Below are 16388 nucleotides of genomic sequence, written 5' to 3' on the forward strand. Positions count from 1 at the left end.
CCCCCCCCCGTCTACAGACAAATCCAAGGACCTCCTGGAAGCAGAAAGTGGGTTCAGGAAGCTGACAGGATGTGCCTATAGCACAGCAATCAACCAGGTCTCCAAACAGAAATAGACCAAAACGAAACCAAAATTTAAAAATCAAGACCTTTTACATGAGCTAAAAAGAAAGACAGCTAGGTGGGAACCTAGCCCGGCTCGTGCCCCCGCAGCGCGGTGGTGACCGGGCCCACAGGCCCACAGACGGCACCGTCCTCCTTGGGGGCGACTCGCACAGGGGCCCGCTTTCTCCAAACGGGTCTACAGGCCCGACAGCCCAGCCAAGGCCCCCTGGGCTTGAATGGCTGCGGACAAGGTGCTTCTAAGATGCACACGGGTCTGCAGAGGAACCGACGCAGCTGAAGCGATTCCGAGAAACAATGAAGTTGAAGAGCCCCGCATGGAGGTCTGGTCACGGGGACAGCGGTGCTGGTTGCGTCCATGGGACACCTTGCACACAAATGCGGCAGGTGAGCCCTTCCCAGAAGGAGAGTCCGGAGAGGGGAGGTCGCAGTGACGTGTGTGGCCACTCGGTGGGCGTCATCCAGCGAGTGCTGCGGGACAACGGGTATCACTGGCAGAAAAAATGAGCCCCGACCAACCTCACCCCGTGAGGACCACATGCTCCACGTGACCTGCAGCCGCACACCTGCGCCCTGGGGCCGGCACAGGTGCCCAGACACCGCCTGTTAGGAAAGTGGGTCCACGACTTCAGCGAAAGTGACTTCTGCTCTGAAAACACTTGAGGATGGAAAGAAACCAGACGAGAAGTAGTTACAAGTCACATACCCAGCACTTGTGCCTGGACTGCGTAACGGCAGCAGGAAGCCCAGCTCGACTTAAAATGGGCAAGAGAATCGGACACGTCACCAAAGGAGGCAGTCACGGTTGTTAGACATTAGGGACGTGCACATTAAAGCCAGACGGACACCATGCCTGTTACACATGCGTGCGCGTGCGCGCGCGCACACACACACACACACACACACGCAGTGCCCGCAGGGACCAGCAGGCACAGGAGCTGCCACTGCACGGGTGGGAACACGGGGTGCAGGCTGCCTCAGCCCCCGGGCTGCACCACCCAGCAGCACAGGCCAGGCTCCCAGTCCTCCCCTCGGCTTGGCGGCGGACGCTGAGGCAGTGCTGGCAGGCAGGGCGCCCTCCAGGTCTCAGAGTGGCCTCGGGTTGGGGGGGGGGGGGTCCCTCTCAGAAGGGCACTGATCCCATCATGGGCCCCGCCCTCATGACCTAGGCACCTCCCAGCACCTGCACCCGGGGGTCAGAGCGTCAGGGTGTGACTGTTTGTGTGTGGGGACACGCAGACTCCAGCAACGGCTCTGGGACACGGTTTCAGTTTATGAATTTAAACTCGCATGTGGCCTGGCAGCACCGCACCCGAGAGGAAGGGACAGTTATTGGGCCAGGTCATGCCCGGTGTGCAGAGCAGCTCCATCCAGAGCCGGCCCTGGGCCGAGCTTGGACACACTGGGTCTGGGAGCATGGAGACAGACCAGGCGCGCGCAGCCTCCTGTCCCTTCCAGGCCTCTGCCGCCTCGGGACCCGCGGGACCATCCCTGTAGGTCACAGGCCATGGCTGTGGATCCCAGGACTGGGACCTCCTGCTGCCGCTCCCCTCTGGCCTCCCTTGACCCTTTCTACTCTCACTGACTGTTCTGAGCCGCCCACTGGGTGCACAGCCGCTGCCCGTGGATTTGGCCGTCCTGGACCTTACAGGCAGCAGCGCACAGCGCGGCCTGGGGCTGGCTTCTCGGAGCAGAGTTCTGAGGGTCCCGTGGCAGGAAACCCTCTCACTTGCCACCAAACACACACGAACACACACGCCAGATACAAACGCCAGCATCACGCCCAACGTTACAGACAAAACTAAAGCCAGCACGAGGGCGTTTCAGCCCAGGGCAGCAGGTCGGGGCTTCCTAGATGGCTGGTCAGCAGCACTGTCCAGAGGAAGGCTGTCCAGCGATCGAGTCTGAATGTCCATCTGCGCCACCACGTGGTGCCATGTGCCACCAGGGCCAGGGCCGCGCATGCCAGGAAGGCTTTCCAAGCCACAGGTGCACAGGACCCACCACCCGCTGAGGAACGGCCAGACGGGGTGCTCTCAGAGGTCCGGGGGCAGCAACACCTGCTCGCACTCAGTCCCCACCAAGGCCAGGCGTCCAGGGGCCCAGGGACCTCATGGTCCAGTCAGGAGGGTGGCCTGGCAGTCAGCCCGCCCGCCGCATGGGTGCCAGCACCACAGGGTCGAAAGCCCAGGAGGGAAGCAGCTCCCACCGATGGCCGCCTGAGCCTCACACATGCACCGTTTGTGGGTAAACCACAAGGAGACGTAAACAGCCGCTGGCGAGGGCCAGGCTGGAGCTGGGGGGGGGGGGGGGGGTGCTCTGGGAAAGGCCACACAGGCCTCAACTGCTCTGCCACGTGTGGGTCCGGGAGGTGGACACGTGTGCTCACGGCTTCGGTCTCTGTGCTTTTCTGCCCTTTAATTTCTCATGCGAGACAAGTGAGTGTCCAGGGCAGTCAGAGCGGAGTTCCCTCTGAAGACGCCAGGCAGCCCACCAGCCTGACTCACAGGCCTGGAGAACAGGACACCCCTTGCCCTCACCCCACAGGCTGAGGCCTCCTGGGGTCAGTCCCCCAGAGAAATCCTGGATCAGGGGGAGAGGGCGCCCCAATGCTGCTGTCAGGTCCCCAGACACCAACGAAGCCACTGGCTGCTCCCAGCAGGGACCCCGCTCGCCCCACGCAGTGGGGTCAGCCCACAATGGGGGAAGGTGTAGTCACGCCCTCCTGGGCAGATCTGAAGGAGGAGCCAGCCAACAAAGAACATTCCAGAAGAAAGAACCGCTGCCTTCCCAGGCCCACAGGCATGAGCTGAGCATCAGGGAACCACAGAGCCGCTCAGGCTGGAGAGGGGCTGGGGGCCAGGAAGGAGCCCCGGCGAGGTGGGAGCCAGTGGACACCACTCACCACAGGTGAACGATTTAATGACGACTTCCCAGCTTCACGGGCCAGCGACACGTCTCGGGGAGACTGACCGTGGCCTGCACATGCCCCCGGCAGTGGGGGACGCTCTCAGGGCGAGCCACGGCCCAGCCAGGCTGGCACAGCAAGTCCCCGCAGAGCCGCGCAGGCCCCAAGCTGTCCTTGTCTCCAGGATCCACGGGTGGGACAGGCACTGGGCCCCTCACGGGGGTGACTCCCACGCGGCCCGCCTGCTCTCTGCTGCCTCGCCCGGAGCTCCTGCCGCCTGGCCAGGGCCCCGAGCAACCACAGACGGCCTGCAGGGCTCTCCAGGCGCCCGGCCCAGCAGGACCTGGGGCCGAGGGCCCCCCGGAGGCGCTCTCTCCTGGGGGTAGACGTGAGTGCGGCTGCCCACTGCCGTGAGGCTTGGGCCCAGCACGGTCGCTGTCACCACGCGCGGGCCAGGTGCCCTGGCCCTGACCCCAGGGGAGGTGCTAGAGCCCCGTCAGATCCACGATGGCCTTGATGAAGATGGCGTCGTCACGCACGTAGGAGTTCTTGGCCTCCATCTTGGAGACAGGGCAGAAGAGGGGGCAGCCGCTCGCAATGTTCATGTCATTGACCGGCCTCTGGAAAGAGGACGAGGTCACGTCGGGTCTGAAGGCGTCGATCACGTGCTCCCGGTTGTTCTGGTCAAGCAGCATGAGGGTCACCTAGGAGGAGTCCCGAGGGGCAGCGTCAGCCCCCGCCCCCCCCCCCCCCCCCGCCATCAGCCCCTCCGGTGACTGCCCATTCTGATGTTTTCTGTCCTTGGACACCTGGGGCCCCGGGACTGAGCCGAGCGCCACGGACCTGCATCCACTCCTGGGTTTGCTAAGTGCGTCCAGCACATCTGCACCCCCAGCACGCCAAGGACCAGCCCTCCCCGAGTGGCACCGTGCTCTCTGCTCCGCCCCCCACCAGTTCTGTGCTGGCCTCGCCCCCAAGCCCCCCACCCCTCAGGCTCAGGGGCGCTCCCACCACAGGAAGGGCTCTCCCGGGCGGGCGGTGGCATCTCACTGGGCAAGTGGCTGTGGAAGCCGGTGCTACCAGAGCCACAGCGACAGCACCACGTGCACGCCCGAGGCCAGGAGCCCGAGCCAGTCCCAACACCCTCGCCCCGCAGGCCCCGGGCCCCCAGCAGCCGCAGGGCAGTTTGCGTACCTTCTGGTTGAAGGGCCAGCGCAGGAGGGCGTCATGGGGGCCCTTCATCACCACGAAGAAGAGGGACAGGTGTGTGCCACGCCCCGTGCCGTCCCCGTTGAGGTACACGCGCAGGCACATCTTGTAGCCGTACCTGCTGGTGTAGAAGGCTGCAGGGTGGGGGGGTGAGGAGGGGTGAGGAGGGGCAAGGCCCACCCGCCGCCTCCCCACACACTGCGCTCCAGGGGCACGAGAGCAGCCAGCAGCGGGCATGGGGTGCCACAGGAGCAGGCCTGGCTGGGGAGTCCCGCCTGGCGCAGCTGCCACGCCTGGTGGCCACGCTGAGATGGCGTGAGTGGCTGCAGGGGACCAGGAGCCCAGTTGGGGGCAGAGCTCCCACCACAGGAGGGCTGGTCACTGACGCCTGCTCTCAGGGAGGCCCAGTGGCTCCTGGCCTCAGCAGGACGGGAGAGACTCAAGAGGGGATTGGGGGGGAGGACGGGGACATGGGGACACAAGTTCCAGACGGCACCTGGTGAGAAGATGGCAGGGGTGCGGCCGGCCACGGCCTCCTGGCGCTTCCTGGTGAAGTCGGAGATCTTCCAGACGAACACGCCGTCGAAGGTGGACGCCTCCATCTCATGCACCTTCTGCTCCAGGTCGGCCATTGCCAGGTCCTTCAGGCCGATGCTCCTCTCCAGCTGCTGCACCTGGGGCCCAGGGAGCCCAGGTGGACATGGGGATCATGGGCCTGTCCCCATTCCCGGGGGGCCCACTCCCACCTCCCAGGAAGGTGCTATGAAGTCACCCCTCCCACCTCTTCCAGCTCCCGTGCTCCTAAGGCTGCCCTGGGCCAGCCTCTCAGTCTGGCTCCGGCCCCATGAGCCCCTGGCGCCCCGCCTCAAGTGGGAGGCTGTCCGGACAGAGTGGGGGCACATCCATGACCCCTCTGCCGAGTCGGTGGGCAGCGAACAGGTCGGGAAGGGGCTCTGTAGAGGCCGAGGCCGCGCTGGAGATCGAGGCGCTGTCCGCACCGTCCCGGCTGAGCACAGCCCTGGCCCCGGGCACACACCTTGTGACTCAGGGCTTTAATCCTGTCCTGGTCCAGCCGGTGCTGCCGGCCACAGGCCTCGGCGGTCATGGCCACCCGCTCCACCTCCCGGTTCAGCACGCAGACGATGTTCTCGAAGGTGGCCGTCTTCTTCTCCAGGGCCTCGCACCTCCGCAGCAGCTCTGCTGCCTGGGGCGCCTCCCAGCCGCCCGCCTCGCCGGGGCCCAGGGGCGGGCGCTTGGCCTCCAGCAGCACGTGCAGCAGCATGGTCAGGTGCTCGCGGAGCCACTGCAGCTCGTGCTCCTGCTGCTTCTCGCTCTCCACCTGCGGAGACAGACCCGGGAGCTGGCCCGCCGCCCGCCCGCCGAGCACACAGGTCGCGGCCGTTCCTGCCGTCGGCCGATCGGGTTTCCCTCGCCCCCGTCGGGAGCCAGTCGCTGGCTCAGACTGAGTGGCAGGGAAGGGCGCTCCGCTAACAAAGCAGCCGTCACCAAGCTGTTCCGTCCAGTGCAGCCCCTTCCCAGCCTGCACGACCCCTCAGCACAGCTCCAGGAGAAAGTGACCTGCAGGCGAGGCCCTCGGACAGGTCTCCAGGGCCGGCGGGCGGGACAGCAGGAGCCTGTCACTGTGCTGCGTGGGTCTGGGCCAGGCGAAGCCTGAGCAGGAGCCAGACCCAGGCCGTGTCCTCTGACCGCCGAGGGCCCGGCCTGGCAGGCGCTGTGCCAGGGAACCAGGTCTGAGCAGCACGACCAGCACCAAGTGCAGAGACAACAGGCGAGCAGACAGAGGAGGGGACAGAAGCGGCTCTCCCTGTGCCGTCCTCAGAGGAACACCTGAGAAACGCTGCCCGTCCTCATGGGCCCAGGCCCTCAGTTAGCTGGGGGTGTGTGTGTGGGGGGGGGGGGCTCAGGGAAAGGAGGGCGAGGGGCCTGTGAGCTGCAGAGACCGGCAGTGTGCCATGTGCAGGGGGGAGGCAGGCGGGCCCTGGGGTGGGAGGTCAGTGTGCTGGAGGGTGGCCAGGCCAGTGACCACGGCAGAGACGAGGTCACACAGGAAGAGCCGTGTGGGCCGCAGAGGTGAGGGGGTGAGGGAGGGAGGCGGGAGGCAGGTGGGGTCCGGGACCCGTTCGTGCCCAGGAAGAATGGAGGACCTTCACGCTCTCTGGACGTGACGAGGGAGAAGAGTCCAGAAGACCCTGGGCTGTGGGCCAGCGGGGCTGGGCGAGCCAAGGTGCTCCTTTGGGTGAGGAGCCGGACTGGAGTGTGGCGGAGCCTGGGATGCCCCTGGGTGTCAGGCGGGGCCCCCAGCAGGTGGCGATCCGCAGAGCAGCCTGGGCCTGAGCCCGGGCACCTGAGGGCCAGGCGTGGAGGCCAGGCAGCGGGGCAGGTGGAAGTGAACAGAAGCCCACAGGGCCGCTGGAAACCAGGATCAGGAAGGTCCCACGTGTGGGAGATGGCGACGCCCAGGAAGCCTGCTCACCATCTCAGGGCAGCCGACGTCGTGGAACCGGCAGGGCAGCGGGCACTTGCCGCACGTCCTGAGGTGGCTCTGAAACTGCAAGGAGGGACATCAGACGTGGCTTCGTGGCTGGGGCCCCGTGCACGCGGGTCTCTGCCCCCGCCCCCTGTCGTCTGCCCAAACCCAACAGCCCATTTCCAAAGCCAAGATGCACACAGACACGCACGCCCACACACAGGCGCACACCCAACACAGGCGCACACTCACACAGGCACACACGCACACAGACGCCCACTCACACAGGCACACACTCACAGACGCACACGCACACAGACGCACACGCACACAGGCACACACTCACAGGCACACACTCACAGACGCCCACTCACACAGGCACACACGCACACAGACGCCCACGCACACAGACGCACTCACACAGGCACACACTCAGACGCAGTTGCGCGCGCGCGCGCACACACACACACACACATGCGTGCATGGTGGCCACCACTGAGGCGGGTGCAGCCTGGGCCAGTCCTCGGGACGCCGTGGGACCCACTCCGGCGCCACAGCCTGGGGGACGCAGTGTCCGAGGCCGGGGGGGAGGGGGGGCACCAGACCCCGCAGGGTGGGGCTGGTGCAGGAGGACAGACGGACGGACGCTCCCACACAGAGCAGCCTCGGGACACCTCAGGGGCCACTCCGGAGCCCCCCACAGGGGCCTGGGAGCAGCACACCCAACACCGTCACCAGCAGCAGCAGGAGAAACCCCTGCGAGGCAGAGGGAAAGGGCAAAGGCACAGCGCACCCCGACCTCCAACTCCCAGACAGGAGACGGGCCGAAACCCGCCCAGAAGGGACAGGGGCTGTGCGACCTCCGTCCAAGGTCAGAGAAACGCCAATGGACCGAAGCCACAGTGCTCAGCGGGCGCACGGGGGGGGGAATGCAAACCCCAACGCCCAGACCCATTCTGACCCGGCACCAGGGCACGGCCCCCGGGCAGGCGTCTGAGTGGACACACCGTGGGTGCCCTCTGGCTTCTCACAGCCCCTTCTCCTGGTTCTCTTTGGAGCCAGGTGATCATCTCACAGAACAGCTAAGGACCATCTGTGCGCGAAGCCAGCTGACAGCCTCACACGCAAAAGGAAACAAATGACGGAGTGGCATGCTGACCGCAGCCTGTCCGCCCAGACCCGCCGACGCCCCCCAGCGCAGCGCCCGCGGTGCCACCCTCCGGCCTCCCAGCCCGGGCCCGCATGTCAGGACGACTTTCCGCAGCAGAAAGAACTACAAATGCGGGAGGTAACAGCCGGACACTGACCAGGACGAACCCCTGGTGAGTTTTCTCTTAAAGCCCAGCCAGGTGCCTGCCGCCTGCCCTGAGCCTGAGCCGTGGGACGGGGGGCAGAGGAGGGGTGCGGCCTCCCCGCCCCCTTGAGCCTCAGGAAGGGCCCTGCTGGTGCGCAGGCCTGACTGTCTCCATCCCTGAACGTTGAACAGAAGAGTGGCCACAGGGGACCCCATAGGCATCGCTTCTCCCTGGGGCACCAGGTAACCCCAGAGCACGCAGCACGGGCCCTCGTGGCTGAAGCTCACGCCATCTTGCCTGTCTCACAGGGGCAGGGATTCAACTTACTTTCTCGCGTGGGACCTTCTGGCCGCAGCCCTCGCATGTCACAGGGAACTTGGGGCAGACCTCGTGGTGCGCCTGAGGGAGAAGTGGGCGGAGCGTTAGGGGGACGCTAGGCTGTTGGTGCCGGGCCAGGCCTGCGCCGGTCACACTGTGCTGTGTCTGTCCTCAGCTCTAGGGGCCTGCAGTGCCCCAGGGCCCGACCGAGATGGCACGGACACTGTGGGCCTGCGGGCACCACGGGGTCTCAGCGCTATCAGCACCTCCTCTCATCGGGCGGCTCTGCCTTCACACCCAGCACGCTCCCCACGAACACCCCCCGCCCAGGCCCCACCGTGGGCACCGCGGGCCGGCACGCAGCACCTGCACGTCGGCCAAGCAGCAGGCAGCGTGACAGTGCTGGCAGCTGAGGCTCCTCTCAGGGCACTCCTGCTCCATGTGGCGCTCCTTCTCGCCAAGGCGGACCAGGCCTTTGCACGCCGGGCACTCGGTCAGCAGGAACGGGCAGAGTCCTTCGTGGCAGCTCTGGCAACAGAGGGAGCAAAGTGTCCAGAGAGCGCACGCAGGGCCCTGGCAGCCAGGCCCACCCGGCCAGCCGATGCCACCCCAGCTGTGGCTCCCGCTCCAGTCGACCCTACAGTGCCCGCCCCCAAGGGCCACCGCCCAGGTGCCGAGAATTGACACCTTTGCTCGGGGTCAGAGGTCAGGACCAATTCCCACTGGTGGCACCCCCCCCCCCCCCATGACGCCAAGAACGTCCCTCCCTGCCCCTGACCACAGGGCCCAGAGGCTCTGCTCCAAGTGATGTTCAGGGGCCCCGGGAGCCCTGGCCAGGGAGAGGGGCGCACGGGCAGCGAGGGAGACACCAGAGGGGGCAGCTACGGCCGGCGACACAGGGACAAAGCCGGCTGGGTGCCAGGCGGCCAGGACAGAAGGCAAGCAAGTGACCAGAACCAATGGCTGTGAGAAGGGCCACGGGGGGCAGAGCGAGGAGACCCTGGGAGCCGCAGCCCCACCTCCCGGAGCTGACGGGCAGGAAGGCGCCAGGCATGTCCGAGGGAGGCAGGTCCCAGGCTGGGACTCTCCGGGTGACAGGCGGGGAGAGGCTGGGGGCGACCCAGGAGGAGCCAGAGCAGCGGGAGAAGGACAGGGAAGGAGAGGGTGGGGCTCAGACCTGGGGAGTCAGGAACGGAGGGGACCCAAGTGAGCCCCACCTCAGGCGGCTGCTCTGCTGCGAAGGAGCCAACAGGGGACAGACACCGAGCTCCTGATGGGCCGGGGGGGGGGGGGGGGGAGGCTGGACGTGTGCTGGGAGCCAAGGGGGTCTGCCAAGGACCCGAAGCCTCGCTGGCCACAGGGAGGAGGGGCCCGGCCCCAGCAGAACCGCCCACCCCCTGCTCGGGGCCTCTGGGCTGTGGACCGCCTGCCCCGCCAGCACTGGAGGCAGGGCCCCGCCCAGGCCCCGCTGGGAACTGAACCCGAGGGGCCTCCGCAAAGACCTCGCGCAGCAGCACGGCCAGGGCACCTGTGCTCTCAGCAGGTGACTCCTGGGGCCCGGCCGGCGCGCCCATGAGCCAGGAGGCCACGGTTCCATTCCCAGGCAGGACGCAGTGGGGGGCGTGCAGGAGGCGGCCCATCAGTGATTCTCTCTCATCATCGATGCTTCTCTCTTTCCCTCTCCCTGCCTCTCCAGAATGAATAAAAACATTAAAAACAGAAAGAGAAACAAACTCCTGGGGGGGCGCGCCCTGCACACGGGACGAGGCACCCAGGCCACCGTGGGCTGCACCTGCCACCGCCCCCGGGGCCGTGGCTGCAGCAGGGACCCCGCCACCGCTGCACGGGCAATGGGCTCCATCAGCTCCCGTGGAGACCTCCAGAGCAGCACACGGCAGAGGAACCCCAGTCGACGTCCAGGCTAATGGCAGAGGTGGAGCGCCCGGCCGGCTCTCCTCCCTTTGGCGGCCGTCCCCAGCGTGTCCTCTCGGGGCCCCTTGCTCCAGAGCACCCAGCAGGCCGCACCCACACCTCGCTGAGCTCTCAGGAAATGCGAGACGTCATCGCAGAGGGAAGTGTTCTAAGGCCACACAGGCTCCCCCCTTTCCACAAGCTCATCTGATGCGCGCGAGCATCTCACAGCGCCACCCCCTGGGCAGCAGCCTGAGGCCGCCGTGCCGGTCAGCAGTGCGACATCAAGGCCACGGCCAGTGAGAGTCCCCGGGCAGCACCGCCTCCCACATGACCGGGCCCAGCACTCAGGGACTTTCCGGAGCCGGGGGCAGCCAGGGACTTCCCAGCGCACGCCTGCGGCCGTGGCAGAAGCCCAGGACTGGCTGCCCTGCCAGAGCCCAGGACGCCGTCGCCCACACCACGGGCCTGGAGGCGGCAGAAACCCCAGAGGCCTCAGCGGTGGGGGTAGCCCGCCTGTCCCCAGGGATCCCCAGTCTCTCAAGAGACAGCACAGCACCCGAGCTCCTGCCTCCCGGGAGAGACCCTGACCCCGAGGCCTGGAGGCCCGGCAGTGACAGCCGAGGGTCGGCGCAGCATCACCCGTCTGTGCAGAGGCACCAGTGGCCTCTGGGCAGCCGAACTCCGTCCACAGGCAGACATCTCTCACTCCCAGAAGGCACAGGGGGTGAGCTCCTCTGGCAGAACACAGCGGAGCCCGAAGACCATGTCAATGGTCCATAGAGGACCGCACTGCCGCACGCGCCGGAGGCAGAGGGGAGAGCCCCCCAGGAACCAGGCTCCCCACGCAGCCCCGACGGCCGCCGCCCCGCCCCATCCACACCGAGGTGGCTCAGTCCCAGCCTGTGGCCTGGGCAGCCCTGACAGGGGCTCACCTAACCTGGAGACCTGGGCTCCACACAAATAGCCCAGCCTCGCCAAAGGGGGCTGCCCGGTGGCACCAAGGCCTGTCCACTCTGACCAAACCCGCCCCAACCCCTGGCGGCCACTGCACCTCCTGAGCCAGCCTCCTGCAGGCCTCACGCCCGGGGGCCCTCTAGGCTCTGCCTCTGTGTCCGCTCGTCTCGCTGAGCCAATGTCCTCCAGGTCCCCCACCCTGGACAGGGCGCCTGCCTTTTATACGGCTGAATAGTGTCCCATGGTGTGGACAGGCCACCTCAGCTGGTGGACACTGGGCCACCGTGACCCTTGTTACAAGTAACCCTCTGCAATGTCGCTGTAAAGGGCATTCATCAAGAGAGGGGACCAGGAATTGCCCTAACCGGTTTGGCTCAGTGGATAGAGCGTCAGACTGCAGACTCAAGGGTCCCAGGTTCGATTCCGGTCAAGGGCATGTACCTTGGTTGCGGGCACAACCCCAGCAGGGAGTGTGCAGGAGGCAGCTGATCGATGTTTCTAACTCTCTATCCCTCTCCCTTCCTCTCTGTAAAAAAATCAATAAAATACATTTAAAAAAAAAGAAAAAAAAAAGAGAGGGGACCAGGCCCTGGCCAGCAGCTCAGTGGTTAGTGTCAGCCTGAGGGTCGCAGGTTCAATTCCTGATCCAGGGCACGAACCTGGGTTGCAGGTTCATCCCTGGCCCCAGGCAGGGCTTGTGTGGGAGGCAACCAATCAATGTATTTCTCTCTCATCAATGTTTCTCTCTCTCCCTCTCCCCCCGCCCTTCCATGCTCTCTAAAAAAAAGGAAAAATATCCTCAGGTGAGGACGAACAACAACAACAAAGAGCAGTGACCAGGCACCTGGACGACCTGGGCACTGCTCGGCCTCCACGCCCATCACACTGAACCCCCAACACGCGGACACAAGACACAAGGCACCTGGCCTGGCAGGCAGGCCCTGGGGGAGATGCACCTGTGACCCAGGACAAACGCGCAGGGGACTCTGCAGTTTCCAACATCGACACAACTCGGAGTAAGAAAGCGTTGGTCTGAAGACGCAGCAGAGCAGTCCCACCACCGAGGGCTGGCTCCTGCACACTCGGCACACGCTGCAGCGGCTTTCGGGCAGCACATGCCCCCGACACCCCGGAGTGGGGGCTGCACCCATTCCACAGATCAGGAAACTGAGGCCACCCGCCGGGGCTCCATGGAAGGGTCTAGGTTCTGTGCGACTGGGTATCTAAGCGGGCACATTAGAAGTGCCAGCTGCCTCTTTCACAGACGTCCGACAGATCCACGCGGTAGCGTCACGCAGGCCCACCTGGCACCACGGCGTGTGGGCAGGCAGGCCTACCTCGTACTCTTTGAGGGTCCCCTTCCAGGTGCAGCCATCGCTGGGGCAGATGGCTGGCAGGCTCTCCACCTCCCTGCGGGCAGCATTGTCGGGGAAAACCTGGGGAGACAGCGACCCTGTGTGAGCAGCCTGCAGCCGGCCCCCCGAACCCAGGTCCTGCCCGCAGCCGGTCCACGCAGGAGCCAAGCGGGCACCTCCAACTGCTGAGGGGCATCCACTGCGGGTGCTACGAAAGGAAACGCAACGTGTTTTCTGTTCATTTGGGTGTTCAGCCTCAGGACCCCTTACCGAGCTGCTCTCCAAAACCGAAACGCCTTCTTCGTATATGCCCTCGTGCACACAGGCAGCGCAGTTCTGGGGCCCGGAGCTGGGGAGAGGGTGCTGCATGAGACCTGCTGCCCAGGACAGGCGGCGGCCCACGCCACTTAGCACGGCAGCACCGCCCCCGTCAGCGACAAGCACACTGCGGTGATGTTCAAACGTTCAGAACGGAGAGAAGATCGCTCCTGTGACGGTCACCCACAAGGGGAACGAGGCGCGCCCGCTCAGAGGCAGACCCTGGAGCAGGTGTGGCCCGCCCGCCCCGTGCCACAGCGCCCTGCCTCGCGACTCGCCCAGCAGGCGCGACACACCCACCGCCAGCCAGCGCTGCACTGGAGATGTCTGTGCGCACGTCGGCCACAGGATGCCCGCAACCACCCGCACTGACGCACGCTGACCTCCATCCCTCACAGGGTGCCTATGCTCAGCTCCACCCAGCCCTGCAGGGTCTCAGCTCCACCCTCATCTGCAGTGAACCTGTGCCCTCAACGAGGGTTACCTGCAGCACAGCCTGCCCGAGCCTCCCTGGCCGGCCAGCCCTGCAGCCACCACCCCTGCCCCCTCCGCCCGCCCCGCCCAGACCTGAGGATGCTGCTCAGGCAGAAGGAGCAGTAGCGGTGGCCACACTGTGCCTGGAAGGGCCTGCGCAGGACGTTCTTACAGGCGGAGCACAGGTACTTGTCCTCCAGCTTGGTCCCCAGGAGGGTCGTGGAGAAGCCAGGCTGCAGCACGTCTAGGGAGCCGGGAGGGGTCACGCTGGCTGCAGCCATGGAAGTCGCGTCCCCCGAGAACGCCAAGCCCTGAGGAAGAACAGAGGCGTCGAGGCAGTCGAGAGGCGGCCGGCTCCACAGTCATCCTCCGGGAAGTGCAGACTGGTGGGCAGGACTCTAACTGGTCAAGCCGACTGGTAGCAGCATGACTTTGACAGGGTCCCATCTGCCACCACAAACTTGGAAACCAAGGCTTAGCAGGTGTGGCGACCTGCCCACGCCACGTGGTTGGCGTCCGCACGCCCACCCGCGGCGCCTTGGCCAGTGGGCTGTCCTCCCCTTCCCGCCAACGCGAGTGCCCGGCGGTGCCCGGCCTCCTGAGGGTCCCACACGAACTCCGACGCGGCATGGACGGCCTCTACAGCAGGTTGTGCACCAGCCTGCAGGGCCCAGAGGTGGCCACACTGCCCAGCTGCCTCTCCCACACCAGCCGGTGCTGCTACTCTGCCCCTGCCAGTTGCCACAGCCCCTCTCCTTTCAGCAGGCTTTGGGCAGGGGCCCTCGGACCCGGAGGCGGCCCTCAAGAAGAAACCTTTCAGCGGAGGATCTAAACCCCAAGTACTGATGCGCCAGGAGTACCGGCCGGGCGCCGTGGGGGTCCCGGGTGACCTGCCCCCCTCATGGGAACTAGGCCTCAGGGCACTCCTGCAGGACACCCACGCTTCCCCAAAACACGCTCCAGACGCGGGCGCGCTCCTCCCACCACAGCCTCGCCCTCTGCGAACGGGCATTTCTGCCCGATACAAAGCAGTGCTCATGGAGGAACTGGGTTCCCTGGCGTCAGGGTCGGGCAATGCCACCCTGTGGAGAGGGGCACAGGGACGCAGTACTTTGGGGTGTTTGTTCCTCTTCCCAGGTCCTGCCACAGAGCTCCCCAAGCCCTGGGGCTGCCTGTGTGAGGGGCCAGAGGAGCATCTGTCAGTCACAGCCCTTCCACCAGCCGGCCACGCCCCCCGGGGAGCAGGCTGCAGATGCCCCGAATCCCCAACGGCCAAGGAGGTGACCAATCACGCTCATGATGGGGCCTCCACAAGCCCCCAGGACGGGTAGGAGAGCTTGGGGGGGGGGGCATGTCTCCGTGCGGGGAGGACGGGGAGCCCCCACCCCTGCCCCTGCATGGCAGCTCCCGTGCGGCGGTCACTCAGCCTTTCCCAGCAGCTCTGGACGCGCAGTGGGTGTGTCAGAGGCTCCCGCTGGGCACAGGGCTGGGCACAGAGCAGAGATGTCACAGCGAGGGCCTGGGAGCGGCAGCCTCAGGGCTGAGCGGGGTGAGGGGCTGGGGCGGGAGGGGGGAGGGACACACCAGCGGCCGCCGCCTCCACTGGGGAGCGAGTCTGCAGCTGGACATGTGCCCTGACCTCTGGGTGGAAGGTCGGGGCGCAACCATTGAGCCACACCGGCCAGGCCAGGACAAGGCTTTAAGAAAAGCACTTCTTAGAATCGTGTTCGTTTGAAATTCAAGCCACAGGAACTTCTGCGGCGTGTACGTTACACGGCAATAACGCCGTTTTCTTAAAAAAGAAAAACTGGGGCGGCAGCTCAGGGCTGGCGGGGACCTCCCCGAGCACCGTAACTGACCAGGGCCCGGGCCTCGCTGGCGGGGTCAGGGCGCCCACTCCCGGCTCTGCAGCAGCTGTCCTGCCGTCTCCCCGCGTCCATGACGACCCCCCAGGCCCCAGCCCGGGCAGCTGCCTCCATTCCCAGCCGCCCCCAGGCCTCACCACCCCTCGGCCGCTTTCATCAGCGGACCCGCCAGGCTCCCCAGGCCCGAGAGAGACCCCGAGGTCCGAGAGGGACGCCCCAGGCCCTGGGTCGGCCTCCGCTCAGGCCGCGGGGGCGGGGCTGCAGGCTGACCAAGAGGCTCCTGGGGACACCCCGCCAAGGGGAGGCTGAGCGGACCGCAGGGGAGGCGCGGGCGGGCGGGGCCCGGGGGCCTCGGGACAGGCTGCGGGGGCAGCGGAGGGAGAAGGCGGCCCCGCAGGTGCGAGCGCTCAGCGCTGCCCGGTTCGGCAGCTGCAGGTCCAAACCCCAACAGGTGGGAAGGCCCGTCTGCGGGCAGGAAGCGGCGGCCCGGCGGGGGCAGGTGAGTCTCCCTGGGGTCGGGACGGAAGGGGCGAGACGCCACAGGCCGCAGCGACGCCGGGGAAGAGGGATGCCGTGACCCCGCGCCGTGATCCTCGCACCGTGGACCCCGCGCCGTGACCCCGAGCCGTGACCCCGAGCCGTGACCCCGCGTGGTGGACCGCAGGCCGTGACCCCGGGTCGTCACCCCGCGCCGTGGACCCCCGGCCAGGCGCCCGCGGGCGTTCGCGAACTTTCCTGCGCCGGCCCCGCTCTGACTTTCAGTTTCCGGTTCCCCCGCCCCGAGAAATCCCCTCAGGCCCGCGGGCGGCGGCGAGCCTGCCTCCCCGTCCTGCCTCCCGGCGCCGCGCCCCCGCCCAGACCGCGACCCCCGACGTCGATCCCCGCCGTTCGACTCACCAACGGTCGCCGCGCGCCCGGAACTGCACGCCCGCCCGCCCTGCTGCCGCCGCCGCCGCCGCCGCCGCTGCCGCGGACCCGCCCGCCTCCGACCTGACGAACTGACATAAGAACCTATCAGGAACGCGCAGGGAGCCGCAGCGGGCTCTAATTGGTCAGATTTCCCCCCCGCCCTTCTTCGTGCCCGCTTTTCTGACGGACAGACACAAGAGCCTACCAGGAGCACGGAGGGAGCCGCAGCGGGCGTCGATTGGTTGGCGCTGCCGTGACG

The 16388-nt window shown here is 66.6% G+C and overlaps 1 protein-coding gene across 3 annotated transcripts; it reads right to left on the bottom strand.

Moving 5' to 3' along the window:
• Positions 1–113: 113 nt before the first annotated feature.
• TRAF2 (TNF receptor associated factor 2) lies at positions 114–16171 on the bottom strand. 3 transcript variants are annotated; one of them, XM_036306874.1, is made up of 11 exons: positions 16118–16171; positions 13449–13666; positions 12834–12912; positions 12546–12644; positions 8707–8868; positions 8350–8421; positions 6734–6808; positions 5276–5578; positions 4736–4913; positions 4225–4373; positions 114–3734 (listed from the first exon to the last, which is right to left on the bottom strand). In XM_036306874.1, the coding sequence occupies exons 2-11, from the start codon at positions 13634–13636 to the stop codon at positions 3516–3518; spliced, it is 1524 nt and encodes a 507-aa protein (XP_036162767.1). In that variant the 5' UTR covers positions 13637–13666; positions 16118–16171; the 3' UTR covers positions 114–3515. The 3 variants fall into 3 exon arrangements, with proteins under 3 accessions (XP_036162767.1, XP_036162768.1, XP_036162769.1); XM_036306875.1 differs by lacking the exons at positions 12546–12644; positions 12834–12912; positions 13449–13666; positions 16118–16171 and adding an exon at positions 12165–12539; XM_036306876.1 differs by lacking the exons at positions 12546–12644; positions 12834–12912; positions 13449–13666; positions 16118–16171 and adding an exon at positions 9869–10038.
• Positions 16172–16388: the final 217 nt, after the last annotated feature.

This window comes from Myotis myotis, unplaced genomic scaffold (genome assembly GCF_014108235.1).
Source record: "Myotis myotis isolate mMyoMyo1 unplaced genomic scaffold, mMyoMyo1.p scaffold_m19_p_44, whole genome shotgun sequence".
Taxonomy (NCBI): domain Eukaryota; kingdom Metazoa; phylum Chordata; class Mammalia; order Chiroptera; family Vespertilionidae; genus Myotis; species Myotis myotis.

Excerpts from the sequence above, each read along its gene's own strand:
- TRAF2 (XM_036306874.1), bottom strand. The coding sequence starts at position 13,636 with ATGGCTGCAGCCAGCGTGACCCCTCCCGGCTCCCTAGACGTGCTGCAG. Across the intron at positions 12,645-12,833 it reads CGGTTTTGGAGAGCAGCTCG|GTTTTCCCCGACAATGCTGC; the intron begins GTAAGGGGTCCT and ends CTGTCTCCCCAG. Across the intron at positions 6,809-8,349 it reads AGAAGGTCCCACGCGAGAAA|TTTCAGAGCCACCTCAGGAC; the intron begins GTAAGTTGAATC and ends CCCTCCTTGCAG.